Raw genomic sequence first — 14,514 nt, 5'->3', positions numbered from 1 at the left:
AGGTCCTTGTTGTAGAGCCACCCACCTTTAAGCGCTGATTGATTGTGCACCGTGTGCTGATGGGAAGCGAACACCCTGCAAGGCAGTCTCTGCAGATGCCGTGTAGACGTGCACACGGTAAACTGCTGTCTCTCACCGGAGGCTGTGACTGAGTCTTGTGTTCTGGAGCCAGAACTGAGCTGAGCGTGAAGCTCAGGTTGTCTGGACACAGCGAGGTGAGGCCTGATCCGTATTTTCAAAATAGGTTTTAATCGTAAGCTTTATATACAAATTGTTGTACAATTATTTTAATAAAGGGAAATAGTGAAAAGTACAAAACACAAATCTTGTTCCTTCCCCTGTGAAGTAGCAAAGGTTTGTTCATAGCCCCAGATGAGTGACACATGAACGGGCAGTCTGTGAGATGCGCTCCAGTACAAATCAGGCCAAGTCACCACTGCCCAGATCACTTCTGTGGAAGAATTAATGGAACGAACATCAAGGGGCCAGAACCATCTAGTAAACTTGGGCACTCATAAAAACATGGTATAGATTATGCTAAAAAGATTTTAGCAGTAGTGTAGCTCAGTCTCTCCCACCCCCAGTTAGGCATCGATGAGACAAATTCTAAAGCACGAGGTGTTCTGAGCATTAATCAACTGTGTACATATTGCACTAGGTAAGCTCCGAGTACTTGAGTTGCGTTTCCAGCACGTGTAGGGTTAGTTGCGCCTGTGCGTGCTCGGCGAGCAGGTGCTGCTGCCCCTAGAGGACTGTCCAGCCCACGTGGCGTTACTGGTCCCGAGATTCGTAGAGAAGCTTGGCAGCCTGCAAGGTGACCAGAGATAAATGCGTGTGCCTGGCTGAATCCAGTGGGGGCACCCCGGGTAGGCAGGCGGCGGGCCTCCCTCTGGGAAAGGTGGTGGGCAGTGCTCTGAGCAGAAGGGCCAGGCCCACGGTACCTTGTGCATGGCCACCAGCCATGCTGTCGCCTGCCTTCTGCTGCCGTTTGCGTCCTCCCCGGCCGTCAGCTTCAGCTGCGTCACGCCCTCCACCCCTGGCGCCGTGTACTGCAGGGTCATGCCTGTGGCCCGCGCGTTGCCTCCTGGAGTGGGGAAACAAGGTAAGGATGCCCGAGGGGACGCTGAGCGCCCAGGGTGCCGCCGGCCCTGATGTGCTGCCGGGGCGCCTCCTCCCCAGCCCTGGTGCTGGTCTCAGACGGAGGCAGCCTGGTGGCGGGGCCTGGGCTAGGGGCTGCCCAGCGGACGAGCCCAAGCTCACAGGCCCGGCACCACGTGGCCGAGAACCCAGGGAGAGGCGCGGCGCCGTTGGGAGGGCTGCCCAGGCTGCACCCACCCTACTCTGGAGAGCCAGGGTCAAAGCAGAGGGTACAAGTGCCACCAACACCCCACTAGTACACGAGCTCCCGAAAAGATGCCGTGTGGGGTCGGCCTGCTGGGACACGGCCGGCCTTTGGGCTGTGACGCCATGGACGACGACGGGACCCCAGCACCTGCTCTGAGAACCAACGGCTGGAGGAACAGACGGCCCTTCTGTCACGACTGCAGTCAGAAAAGTGGCAAGGAGACCAAGCCTCACAGCGGAGTTTACCTACCTACAGCTGTTCTACTTTGTGACTTGGGAGGAAAACTCCATTGTGAGCCGTTACCCAGCTCAGAAGATCCCTTCCATCAGACGCAGGTCTCAGAGTCAAACGCAGGCCGGCAGGGGAGCAGGTGCTGGGTGGGAGAGGCCCGGCCCACCGGGAGGGTCGATCCGGCTGGAAGTGCCCCGCTACCCAAGGCCTGGGACGCCCCCCATGACCTTTAATAAGCCACGGTTCGACCCTGGGTGTCAAGCGGCTTGTCCCCGCCTGGGCTCCTTGCAGGAGTGCCCCCCGCCCCCGGGCTCTGGGGCAGGCAGGCTGTGCTCTGCCCACCCCCTGCTCCCATAAGTAGACTTCTACTGGCCCAGGCCACGTTTCCATGGCTCCTACGACCGCTGTCGCATTTTGAGTCTGTGGCCGGCAGAGCTGCATGCAAGTACCTGGGCCTCGACAGAAAGTGCGCGACGCTGCTGTGGCCACCGCCCCCGCCCCCTCGGGAACACATTTTTCTGGACGTTTAACGGTTCCGGAAGCCTGGGCAGAGCAGGGCTCACTGTCCTCCCAGCACCGCCACAAGGGGGCGCATAGCGCCACCAGCCCCCGGCCCCACCCACACGTGGGAAGGACACGGAGGGAGGCCCCGGCCTGGGTGGGGGGTGGCCCCCCGCTTCTCCGGACCGTGACTTCCGCACCTTCGACTCAGGGCCCAGCACAGGTGCCGCCAGGCACAGCCTGTGCTCGGGGACAGGGGGCAAACGCTGAGCCGGCCCGCTCCCCTCGCCACCTGCGAGCCCAGGAGCGCAGGGAGGCTCCTACAAGAGAACACGGGAGCGAGCGCGCTGCGGAGGGACGGGAGCGCGCTGGGGAGGGCCGCCGCCCGCGCCCCCCTCGCGTGGCCCGCTCAAGCCCAGTGGATGCCCAGGGGACGTTAGGAAACACTGCGTAGGGCTCCCCTTGGGAGCGCAGAACTGAGCAAATGAGAGATTGCTTCACTCATGCTTTGTCTGCCCGTCTTAGACCCAACTGTCCTTCAAATCAACCAAAAGAAGGGAATGTGTGTTTCACAGAGAGCCTCGGCGTGGACCCCAGCACACAGCTGGGTCTGAAGGAGGCGCAGCCCGGCGTGGGGGCAAGGAGCGCGGCGGGGAGCGGGGAGCTGACCTTCAGGGACGGGCTGGCTCCCCGGGAGGCTGGTATAAGTGTGCATGTCTTTTTCTACGTCAAGAAGGTAGGCAGGCAGGAGAGAAGAACAAGCAAGAGCCGATCAGAAAACAGAAAGCAAGACGGACTAAGTCACGTGGGTTTCTTCAGCGCACTGCACCCAACGCGGAACACCAACTCCACTTCCGTGGAAGGACAGCTTCTGAAGTGCGAAAGTTTAGGTGGAAAGATCCAGAACAGGCTAAGCGCTCCGCAAGCTCCAGGAGAAGGGTCGTCCCCGCAGACCCTGGGGGTCGTGGTGCTGGGCGGGCAACGATCCAGGCATCGGGGAATCTGACCGATGCCAGCTGCCGCCGGAGCCTTACCCCTGACCCGAGTCCGACAGGAAGTGAAACGTACGGAAGGGCAGAGTCCCCACTTGTTTTACACGTTAAGCCCCATTCTCCTGGTGAGCTCCTACAGCCACTCACTAAACACAAGCCCCTGCCATGGCTGCGCGGGACGGCCCACAGACCTCGAGAGCCACCCAGGCCGGTGCCACACGGCACTCACCTCCAGGAGGGAAGCCTTCCGTGAGAATCTGCACGGCAGCAATGCGCATGACCTCGACCTCGTGGCGGCTGTCCCCGTCCAGAAGCAGGTACCTGCAGCAAACGAAGGGTGTCCACACCACGTCACTTCAGGCTCGGAGCGACAGAGCGTCAGTGCCGCGCAGCACCCGCTTTTACCTCTGGTTGCTGGAAAGACGACAGACCATCGTGTCTGGCTTCTCCGAGTTTCCAAAATTTACCAGGAAGGTGGCTCCTGGGGATGAAAACCAGACATGAGGACCCGGCAGCTCCCTTCTCGCCTCCCCTTCCAGGCCAGCCCACCAGGGGACACGCACAGAGGACAAAAGGAAAGCAAGACAGGTGGCAGCTCTATTCTGTGGGGCCCTCGGCTGAGGCGGAAAGGCCGTGACGGGGTTGGGGTTCAACAGTGGAAATAAAAGGTGCTGCCTGGGGCTCCCAGGGGCCTTACCTCCCAAGGGCCTGGATCACAGGGCGCCGACCCTCCCCCAGTGCTCAGGGGCCACTGGGCAGCACCACCTGCCCTGCTGCCAGGAGGTGGAAGGGGCCTGCAGGCCGGGGGGGCTAGGCTGCCAAGGCCCGGGAGGGGGCAGCAGGCACGGGGAAGGGCAGCAGGCACGGGGAGGGGGCAGCAGGCAGAGGGAGGGGGCAGCAGGCAGGGGTAGGGGGCAGCAGGCACGGGGAGGAGGCAGCAGGCAGGGGGAGGGGGCAGCAGGCACGGGGAAGGGCAGCAGGCAGAGGGAGGGGGCAGCAGGCAGGGGTAGGGGGCAGCAGGCACGCGGAGGGGCAGCAGGCACGGGGAGGGGCAGCAGGCACGGGGAGGGGCAGCAGGCAGGGGGAAGGGGCAGCAGGGAAGGGGCAGCAGGCACGGGGAGGGGCAGCAGGCAGGGGGAGGGGGCAGCAGGCACAGGGAGGGGGCAGCAGGCACTGGGAGGGGCAGCAGGCAGGGGGAGGGGGCAGCAGGCAGGGGGAAGGGGCAGCAGGCACGGGGAGGGGCAGCAGGCAGGGGGAGGGGGCAGCAGGCACGGGGAGGGGGCAGCAGGCACTGGGAGGGGCAGCAGGCAGGGGGGAGGGGCAGCAGGCAGGGGGGAGGGGCAGCAGGCACGGGGAGGGGCAGCAGGCAGGGGGAGGGGGCAGCAGGCAGGGGGAGGGGGCAGCAGGCACGGGGAGGGGCAGCAGGCACGGGGAGAGAGCTGCCCTCTCGCCACCACCATGTCCCAGGACGGCAGGGGCCGCACCTGGAGTCCCAACTATTGGTCCCAAGCCTGCAGCAGGCGCCCTGCAGAGACAGAGGCCAGGCAGGGCGTCACAGCATCGCAGCCACCACACGACAGACACGAGGCCCCAGGTGCTCACCACTCAGGAGCAGCTTGAGCTGCTTATCGTAGAACTCGGCCTCCCGGTGGGACACCAGGGCGCACTCGGCGCACTGCCGCACGGGGTCCACGAAGCACATGCGCCGCAGCGCCACCTTCTGGCTGCAGCACTTGTCGCAGAAGCACTTCCCACACCGGCGACAGTGGTGCTGCAGACGCGGGGCAGGCAGTGAGGACCCCCAGAGACCCACGCCACCGGCATCCACGACCAGATGCCTCGAGGGTCCCAACGGTTTCCCAGCGGCCGGAACCCTGCCTGCTGACCGGGCTGCCACTGTCCCCGAGGCTCCGCGACAGACAGCGCCCACTCCTACCCCCCACGCCCCCTCCCGCCCCACCGCAGCTCACCTTCCTGGTGAGAAAGTCAAACTTGGTGTCGCACTGCATGCACCTCGGGCACTAGGAGAGAAGGTGACAGGGCGTCAGGACCCGGCTGCCAAGGCCAGGTGGTCAGCTCCTCAGGGAGCCCCGTCCTGTCGCCGGAACCCAGGATCGGCTGTGAGATGATGCGATGCCACAGCAGAAAGTGATCTACACCGGGTCCCCGCGCAGAGAAGCGCAGTGGGTCTGCTGAGCTGGGGCAGCGTCTAGCTAGCAAGGGTGCTACCAGACCCAAATGCCCGGGGCTCAGCGGGGAGGCTGGGGACAGTGCTCCAGGGACAGGCCGAGGTCCAGGGCCGGAAACGGCCACATTATCACCAAACCAACCAACCACGCAGAGGACCTCAGACCTCTTATCTGACAAAGCGAGGGTTTTTTCCCATCCTGGCACCAAGTGCGGACAGACTGTCCCCGCACCGCCAAGGCTCAGCCTCCACGGTGGAAAAGCTGCTCCTGGACACATGTGCCACCTCACCCCAATGACACGGTGACAGTAAAATGCCACTGTCAGGGAACCAGACACCCTGACCACCACGCGACCTGAACCCGGCCAGTCCCAAGTCAGTCCTGGCCAACACGGCCTGACCCCAGTGTCCTGCCCTTCGTCCTCACTGCCTGGCTTCAATCTGGGCAGCCAGAACCCACTTGCCACCCAGGCTTTGTTCCCCATCCTCCCCGTTCTGCCAACGCAGTGCTTGACCTTGACCCCTGCTCTGCACCCCTCCCGCCCCCAGGCCTGCGCCTGCAGCTGGGTCTGTTGCTCTGAAGAAATGCACAGCAGGTGCCAGGGCCCACCATGGGGCCGGGACCCTGAGGAAGCTTATGGAAGGAGCCTGGCATCCACACGCAGTGTGCCCTTCTCCGTGGGAGGGCAGGCGTCCAGGCCGGCCCCGAGCCAACCCAGCTCTACGTGGCCACGGCCCCACCCTGGGCTGGTGTCTAAGCGTTCTGAGATCCTGTGATTGATGTTTCCTTATTTTCTCTTTGCTCTTACGCTGCTTTCTGGGCTGGGACACAGGGCCTGGCCCACCCTGGCCCTCCAGAACCATCCACAGAGTCCCTGTCGGCTTCAGGCACGAGCTGGCTAATCACAGCGCAGCTGCTTCCACCAGTCCCTGCCATTGCCTCTCGCTGTCAGTTCTGGAACGTTCCGTGTGTTTGGCCCTTGGGCCTCCACCCATGGCAGGGCATCTGTATGCCACGCTCTCCTGTGACCTCACACATCTGCCAGCCACAGAATCCACTGGATGTGGGGAAAGCCGGCGGGACCACCAGCGTCAGGCCAGGCTCCAGTGCGAGAGCTGCCTCCCGAGTCTATGCGCGTCCTGCACCCACGGCTGGGACATGGAGCCCAGGGCTGCCCCACCCTCGCCGGGAGGCTCGCATCTACACAACTGAGAGACCAATTTCTCAACTAAGACCACAGCAGAAATTTAACATTTGCTCCCGGGGCTTCCTTGGTGGTGCAGTGGCTAAGAATCCGCCTGCCAATGCAGGGGATGAGGGTTTGAGCCCTGGTCTGGGAAGATCCCACATGCTGCGGAGCAACTAAGCCCGTGTGCCACAAATACTGAGCCTGTGCTCCAGAGCCCGTGAGCCACAACTACTGACTGCACGTGTCACAACTACTGAGCCCGTGCACCACAACTACTGAGCCTGCGCTCTAGAGCCCACAAGCCACAACTACTGAGCTCACGTGCCACAACTGAGTCTGAGCTCTAGAGCCCATGAGCCACAACTACTGAGCCCATATGCCACAACTACTGAGCCCACATGCCACAACTACTGAGCCCACATGCCACAACTACTGAGCCTGCATGCCACAACTACTGAAGCCTGCGTGTCTAGAGCCCGTGCTCTGCAACAAAAAGCCACCGTAATGAGAAGCCCACGTACCGCAACGAAGAGCAGCCCCTGCTCACTGCAACTAGAGAAAGACCACGCGCAGCAACGAAGGTCCAACGCAGCCAAAAATAAATAAATAAAATAAATTTTTTAAATAAATAAATAAAATTCACTCCCTTAAAAACATTAGTGATCTAGAAGTTTTGTATTAATCTAAATAACCAACGAGGTTATTCAGAAAACTTACGGGCTTTTAAATAAAGTAAGTTTCCTATGGATTATATAAAAGAAGCTTTTAAAGTTATCAGGAGAACAATTTGATATGAAAACAGAATTACATAAGGAAATAAAGCAACTGGTGAAGATATGAGAGTAAAATTACCACCAAAGAACTCACACCTTGTCTGATAAACCAGCTGCATCAAAAGGAAACGAAAAGCCCAGGCCGAGGCCCAGCACCGGGCCCCGTGCACCTGACCTGGACCCAGAGGCTCTGGGGTTCTGGGAAACCACTGTCTGGGGAGACGGAGTCCAGAAACCAGGTGTGAGCAACCCACCTGCACCATGTGTGACAAAAACTGCCTGGGTTCCAGCCTCCCAGACTATGTCGCACCCAGGCCTGTGTCACCACGGCATCACTAGGGTGGGCTGGGGCTGGCATCACAGACAGGCACGCTTGCAAGGGAGAACCGGGACCCACAGGAGCTCAGTGAGGGCCCTGCGTGTGAGGTGCAGGTTAAGGCACAAACACACGCTGCACACGCGGACAGGCACAGAGACACAGACACACACGCAGATGCTGCCTGACCCTCCGCGGCTGCCCCAGGCCGCTTCCCGCCCGCCAGGACGGGCGGTAGGACCAGCAGGGCCGTCCTCGTCCTCGAGTGAAACGGTGTCAACGGTGGGGCCTCCAGCCCACCACCAGGGCCCCTGCGCTCACCCTCAGGACTCCTGCCCCGCAGTTGGGAGGAAGCCGGTGGTAAGGGTGGCCTCCACAGTGTCCCCTGGGCGCCCACGAGAGGACAGAGGAGCCAGGGGGTGGCACAGACAGCCTCTAGTGCAACACCCGACGCCGAGGCGCTCCCGGCTGCAGCCCCAGGGTCAGAGCCCAGCGGCCTCAACCCCTCACAGGGCCAGGAAAGCAACAGCTGACTCATGCCCACCCTGCCAACACAGGAGAGTTCAGACGAGGTTGGGGGTGTGCTTTCTGGTGGGGAAGTGAGGGGATTACGAGCAATCAAAGGAGAAACCAGAAACGGCCACAGAAAGCCGGGCCCAGATGGAAGACTTCAGGGCAGAAGGGGCCTTCGGGGATCGTGGGGTCCACTCCGGCATGCAGCCGAGGGCACAGGCTGGGCCACAGGGCTGCTTGGAGACCCGCGGTCTCTGCCGACCTGCTGTCCGACTCCAGCACAGGGAGCCCTGGGGGTGCCCAGGGCAGCGCATCAGGACGGCCGACGGGGCATCTCCCCTCAAGGTAGAATAGTCGGAAGAGAGAGTTTGGAGAGTTTAAAGGAGTGTTTAAAAAGAAGTTACTATAAAAAGGACAGGGCTTCCCTGGTGGCGCAGTGGTTGGGAGGCCCCCTGCCGATGCAGGGGACACGGGTTCGTGCCCCGGTCCGGGAGGGTCCCGCATGCCGTGGAGCGGCTGGGCCCGTGGGCCATGGCCGCTGGGCCTGCGCGTCTGGGGCCTGTGCTGCGCAACGGGAGAGGCCACAGCGGTGAGAGGCCCGCGTACCGCAAAAAAAAAAAAAAAAAAGGACAGAGTTTGGGACAGATGCCCACCCTCCCTCTGAGGCTGGAGCGGCAAAGGACAGTCACGCCTCCTCCCACACTGTCCTTGGCGGTGCTGGGAGAGACAACACCTGCCCGGCTGCACCTGGCTCGCACGCTAGACCGTTTCTCAGGCTACAAGGGGACTTCCCTCGTGGTCCAGTGGGTAAGACCCTGGGCTCCCATCACAGGGGGCCCAGGTTCGATCCCTGGTCGGGGAACTAGATCCCACGTGCATGCCGCAACTCAGACCTGGCATAGCCGAAACAAACAAGGGAATAAATAAATAAATTTTTTTTTTTAAAAAGCTTCCTCCTCCCAGAGCCCATGCTCCATAACAAGAGAAGCCACCGCAATGAGAAGCCTGCGCACCACAACGAAGAGTAGCCCCCGCTCACCACAACTAGAGAAAGCCCGTGCACAGCAACGAACACCCAACACAGCCAAAAATAATTAAATTAAAAAGAAAAAGCTTCCTCAAAAATAAATCATAAAAATAAGTTACAAAATTACATGTATTACTGTATCTTTGTTGAAAGACAACCGTTTTTAAAGAGTAAAAGCATAACCCCTACAAATATAAAATGAACCCATGTCAAAGATTTAACTCATGGACTTCCCTGGTGATGCAGTGGTTAAGAATCCGCCTGCCAATGCAGGGGACACGGGTTCGAGCCCTGGTCTGGGAAGATCCCACATGCCACAGAGCAGCTAAGCCCGTGTGCCACACTACTGAGCCTGCACTCTAGAGCCCGCGAGCCACAGCTACTGAAGCCCGCGTGCCTAGAGCCCGTGCTCCGCAACAAGAGAAGCCACTGCAATGAGAAGCCCGCGCACTGCAACGAAGAGTAACCCCTCTTCGCTGCAACTAGAGAAAGTCCGCGCACAGCAACAAAGACCCAACACAGTCAAAAATCAATAAATTAATTAAAATAAATTAAAAAAAAAGATTTAACTAATTAACTAATGAGGGAACCAATAAGATGTTAGAAACCAGCTCAAGGGATGAAGAGCAGACACACAGCAGCCCCGGGAACGAGACGAATTTGACAACAGATGCTTTCGGGCGGCGGGGGGGGGGGGGGGGGGGGCGCCTGAGGGAAGGAGCGGCAGGGACAGAACACCTCCAAGGACAAAGCCCAGAGCCATCAAACAGGGAGCAGCAGGTGCAGACACCACATCCCAGGAAGGAGAGGCTGCCACTGCCCATGTCCCGCAGGACAGCCAGGAACCCGCCTTCTCCCAACACTGGCAGCAGCGCCCCGCCGGCCCAAGCGGCCGTGGGCAGCTCTCCTGGCTCCTGACCACGGGGACCCGCCTGGGGTCCCGGAGGCCACGAGACCAGAGACCGGGGACACCGCCCACAGTGCTCTGGGAACGCATCCTGCAAAGGGCCCCCTCCCCTCTTGCCCTAGAGAAGACTAACAGACACCCCTGTCCACCCACCACAAGCCACACGTGGACTGCAGATGGGACTGGCTGACACATCCACCGGAACAAAGCGCCCACGAACTGGACTTGATAAAACCTTCGTTAATCTCGCCTTCCTTCAGGGCCTTGAACTCTGACCCACCCCGTAGCCGGAGACAGGCTGTCCTGGGGTGCTGCACCCCCTGATCCGCTGTCAGATCACACCACCTGCCCCTCCCACCCCACTCTCTCCTAGCCTGGGCTGCCCCTCCTATGGAGCAAGCCCCTGCCACCTGCCTTTGGAGAGCTCACAGGGCCCTGGGCCGGACCTCCCCCCACAGTGACCCTGTGGGACACAAATCTCTCCTCACCTTGTTTTTGTTTGACACACTTGTGCTCTCTCCTCCCCAGTTCTGCATCTGCAGAGCATCTGACGTCAGTGACAGTGCAGAGCCATCGTCATCACTGGCTATACCCAGCACCCAGGACAGGAAGAAAAGGGATGCAAAACTGCATGGATTCTAACGATAAAATTCAGTATTTGGGGCTACTTGTAGCAAGTCCTTATGGCTGTGTGCCCAGACAGCCCACCCTTAAGGCCACTCTCCTGGTCATGGGACACTCGGACGGCAGCAACACGAGGCCCAAGCTATTCCCAGGCCCTCCCTGTCCCGCCACTGCCTCCCCACCTCACAAGCTCCCAGGGGCACAAAGACACCAGGAAAGCGAGTCTCAGTTATTTCTGGGGCAGGAACCCCTCTGAGAAGCTGAGAGCTACAGACATACCCACATCCCCACGTTTTCCAACATCTGTAAGGGATGCCCCTGTGGGCCGCAGCTACCAAGCTGGCACAGGGTCAGGCACTGAGTAAAGAGTTGACAGGGCTTCCCTGGTGGTGCAGTGATTAAGAACCTGCCTGCCAGTGCAGGGGACACGGGTTTGAGCCCTGGTCCAGGAAGATCCCACATGCTGTGGAGCAGCTAAGCCCATGTGCCACAACTACTGAGCCTGCACTCTAGAGCCCGCGAGTCACAACCACTGAGCCCACGAGCCACAACTACTGAGCCCACGAGCCACAACTACTGAGCCCACACGCCTAGAGTCCGCGCACCACAACGAAGACCCAATGCAGCCAAAAATTAATTAATTATTTTTTAAAAATGAATCCCACTTTGATAATGGCAACACAATGAGAAAACCACATGTAAATAAACTTAAAAGAAAAAAAAAAGAGTTGATAGATGGGCAACAGGTTTGCCGCTGATGGACCCAGCAGAAGACAGCCGGGACGAAGAACACAGGACGGCTGCACACAACGGTGACACTCATCCACCCACAGCTGAGTGCGGGGGCGGGTGAAGCTGAGGACAGCATATCGCCCCCTGCCATGCTCCACCTATGCCCCGCCACCGCCCGTCCCAAACCACAAGTAAACCTACTTCTCAGCACTGGTAGATCCACGCTTGAGTTCCCTCCCCACACACCAGGGTCGTGGGTCCCAGAAGCACCGGGCAGGCCGAGTGCCACCAAGCCGAGCGAGCAGCAGGGCAAAGCCCCCGCAACCAAGGCCAGACTTCGTCCCGATGCTCCCAGCCCAAACTGCCCCACTCCAAGTTTCTTTTCCTCCCGACACTTCCTTTGGTCACTTCTGGACTCTAGGACATTCCCCAGTACATTTCAACACGCACTTCCTCAAAGTCAGAGAAGAAACTGTCCACGGTCACTTGGCACTTCCTCCCCGCTCTGAGCTCCCTCCGCCTCTAGGGCCTTCTTTGGCTGCTCAGATGGCAAACTGGGGGCGTGTTTCTGGAAGGCAACCCGCCATCCTTCTAACACAAGAACGAAACTTCTGTTACAGGAAGGAGTGCCACGCTGACCCCAGCACTCCCACCCACACTGATCGCTTTCCCGAGAGCCCCCAGACAGGCGGGCAGGGCCCCAGACGCACCTCAACACCAGACCCACAAAGAAAGACAACACATGCAGTACAACCTGCGAAACAATCATTCCAGCAAAGAGCAAGGGGCCCTGAAGAGGGCTGGCAGGGGGGACCCAGAGGTTAACTGAAGAGCAGCTCGCGGGCTGCAGGGGAAAACTGCACATCGTCCAGAGGGGTGTTCTCCCGCACATACGGTCCCTAAGGAGGTGGACATATCCCTGCTGTGAGCATTTCATGGGGGATCAATCAGGGGAAAAAATGTCTAAAGAGGGTCCTCGGAGGACAAAAGTGGAAAAAGACTGACACTCTGACCTGGCCTCAAGGACACGCTTGGTGCCCACTCAGTGAAGTGGAGATGCTGCGGACACAGTATGTCCCTGTCCCGGCTCCCCTACCCCGGCATGGAATAGACCAACTCGCCTCTAGCTCCTGCCCTCACCTGCCTCCTTCCAGGTCAGGCTGTGCGGTTCTGACTTCTCTTCGAACCTTGATAACACCTGCCCGGCTCCCTCACTGATGCAGTTAAAAGAGCTCCGGAACATGCATTCACTTAGGAGAACGAGAGTCGTGATGTTACCTTTTTTCTCTTTAATCACCTTTTAACAGCACTAACCAAGGAGACCACACGAGAAAAGGTACGTTCTGTGATTTCAAAGACTGCAAACGCCAGGAAGAAAAATGCAGAAGAGAAAGAGCACAGGCAGGGCGACCAGAAACCCAAGAGGAAGGGAGGACGTGGCCTGGGCCAGCTCAGTGACCCGCCTGCGCGCCAACATCTCGCCCTCTGTGCACTGGCCTGCAGGGACTCGATGACCAGGAGATGGGAGGAAAGGGCAGCCCTGGCAGGACGGCGCTGAGACCTCCCCGCGGCTGGCCCAACCGCCCCTCCGAGCTCTGGGCGCTTCACCGCCAGTGCCCTGAAAACACCTGATCGCATCCCCCCACTTCGCCCCCCCTGCAAAAAAATGTGCCGCCTGCAACCGTCATTCTACGGGGAGGAAGGAAAAGTGGTCAATCGGAACGCTGGAAGGAGATGCAAATTAAAGCATTTTCAAAAATCGTGCTACTGGGCTTCCCTGGTGGCGCAGTGGTTGAGAGTACGCCTGCCGATGCAGGGGACACGGGTTCATGCCCCGGTCCGGGAAGATCCCACATGCCGCGGAGCGGCTGGGCCCGTGAGCCATGGCCGCTGAGCCTGCGCGTCCGGAGCCTGTGCTCCGCTACGGGAAAGGCCACAACAGTGAGAGGCCCGCGTAAAAAAAATAAATAAATAAATCGTGCTACTTTTATGTCTCTGGGACGTCTGTGATCTACAGGAATGCGGTAAGTTTTTCCGCCTGGCTTAGCATAGCTGAGAATAACCGGCTTATGGGATCCAGTCCAAACCCTGTGGCACAGCACAAAAAGGCCTTCAGAGGTTCCGCCCCCACCCCACCCACGGGAGAGCTCACGCCCCACCCCGCCCCTCACCTCTGGGCGCAGGTGCAGCTCCCCAGGCAGGACGCCCTCCAGACGCCCCACCTGGACACGCGTACTCACCCCCAAGACTCCCTCAGACACCACCGCCAGGCAATCCACACAGCGAGAGTCCCCTACACAGAGCGCTGATTATAAATAAACAAACACGAGACTCCTCTCCTCCCTCGCGGGAGGGGGTCGCAACTGAATCAAAGGTTCCAGCCCAGCAGCTCGACCTATGGATGTGGCGGAATCCACAGATGACCTCGCAGCTGGGCAAAGCCCGGGTCGTATCAGGAAGGGAGATCTGTGAGGGGTCACAGAAACCTCGGGGGGCAGTTTCTTAAGAGCGGGGTAGACTGGGCGCCCCGCGAAAGGGAACCAGGCCAGGCAGAGTACCCGTGGCCCGGGAGGGGTGGAGCCCGGGGGCTCCGCTAGGGCGCGGGGCAGGCGTCCCGAGGGCGGCCGGGTTTGGGGGTGGGGAGGACAGAGGGGCCGGAGGAGGCAGTTCCGGGGCCGGGGTGCGCGGGGAGCGGAGAGCGGGTCGGGCTGCGGAGGGGCGTCGGGGAGGCGGGGCGGGCCCGGGGAGCCGACGCGAGACGCGGACGCCGGGAGGCTCGGGGGCACGGGGAGGGGACAGGGGGCGCGGATCCGGTCCCGGGGCTGACGGGCGTCCCCGACCTACCTCCTTGTCCGGGACCCACTGCGGCTCCTCCAGGCCGAACGGGCTGCCGAAGGCGCGGTGCTCTGGCACCATACGCAGGCCGCTGGGGGAGCGCACCAGCTTCTTGGCGTCGCGGCGCGCTGCCACCTCGGAGGACATGACGCCGCCCCAGCGCTAGCCCGCCGCCCGCAACCGGGCCCGAGCCCCCCGGGAGCCCCGCCCCGCCCCGCCCCGCCAGCGCGACTGACAGCGCCTCCGCCCAATAGCCACCCCAAGCACGGAGCTCGGACCAATCGGCGCCAGGTGTCCGCCCCGTCGCTGCGCTCTCCAATTGGCGCATGGGTACCTCCCC

The 14,514-nt window shown here is 60.6% G+C and overlaps 1 protein-coding gene across 2 annotated transcripts; it reads right to left on the bottom strand.

Annotated features, from left to right (window-relative positions):
- Positions 1–226: 226 nt before the first annotated feature.
- ZFYVE21 (zinc finger FYVE-type containing 21) lies at positions 227–14,380 on the bottom strand. 2 transcript variants are annotated; one of them, XM_022575971.2, is made up of 8 exons: positions 14,184–14,380; positions 5,040–5,090; positions 4,672–4,840; positions 3,475–3,550; positions 3,299–3,390; positions 2,747–2,800; positions 942–1,084; positions 227–807 (listed from the first exon to the last, which is right to left on the bottom strand). In XM_022575971.2, exons 1-8 carry the CDS (start codon positions 14,319–14,321, stop codon positions 772–774), a joined length of 759 nt encoding a protein of 252 aa, XP_022431679.2. In that variant the 5' UTR covers positions 14,322–14,380; the 3' UTR covers positions 227–771. The 2 variants fall into 2 exon arrangements, with proteins under 2 accessions (XP_022431679.2, XP_022431678.2); XM_022575970.2 differs by lacking the exon at positions 2,747–2,800 and having other exon boundaries at positions 14,184–14,376.
- Positions 14,381–14,514: the final 134 nt, after the last annotated feature.

This window comes from Delphinapterus leucas, chromosome 2 (assembly GCF_059928025.1).
Source record: "Delphinapterus leucas isolate spDelLeu-1000000601 "Yukka" chromosome 2, BTC_Dleu_Yukka2, whole genome shotgun sequence".
NCBI lineage: Eukaryota > Metazoa > Chordata > Mammalia > Artiodactyla > Monodontidae > Delphinapterus > Delphinapterus leucas.
The sequence above is the reverse complement of the archived record's forward strand: the minus strand, read 5'-3'. Positions and strand labels throughout refer to the sequence as shown.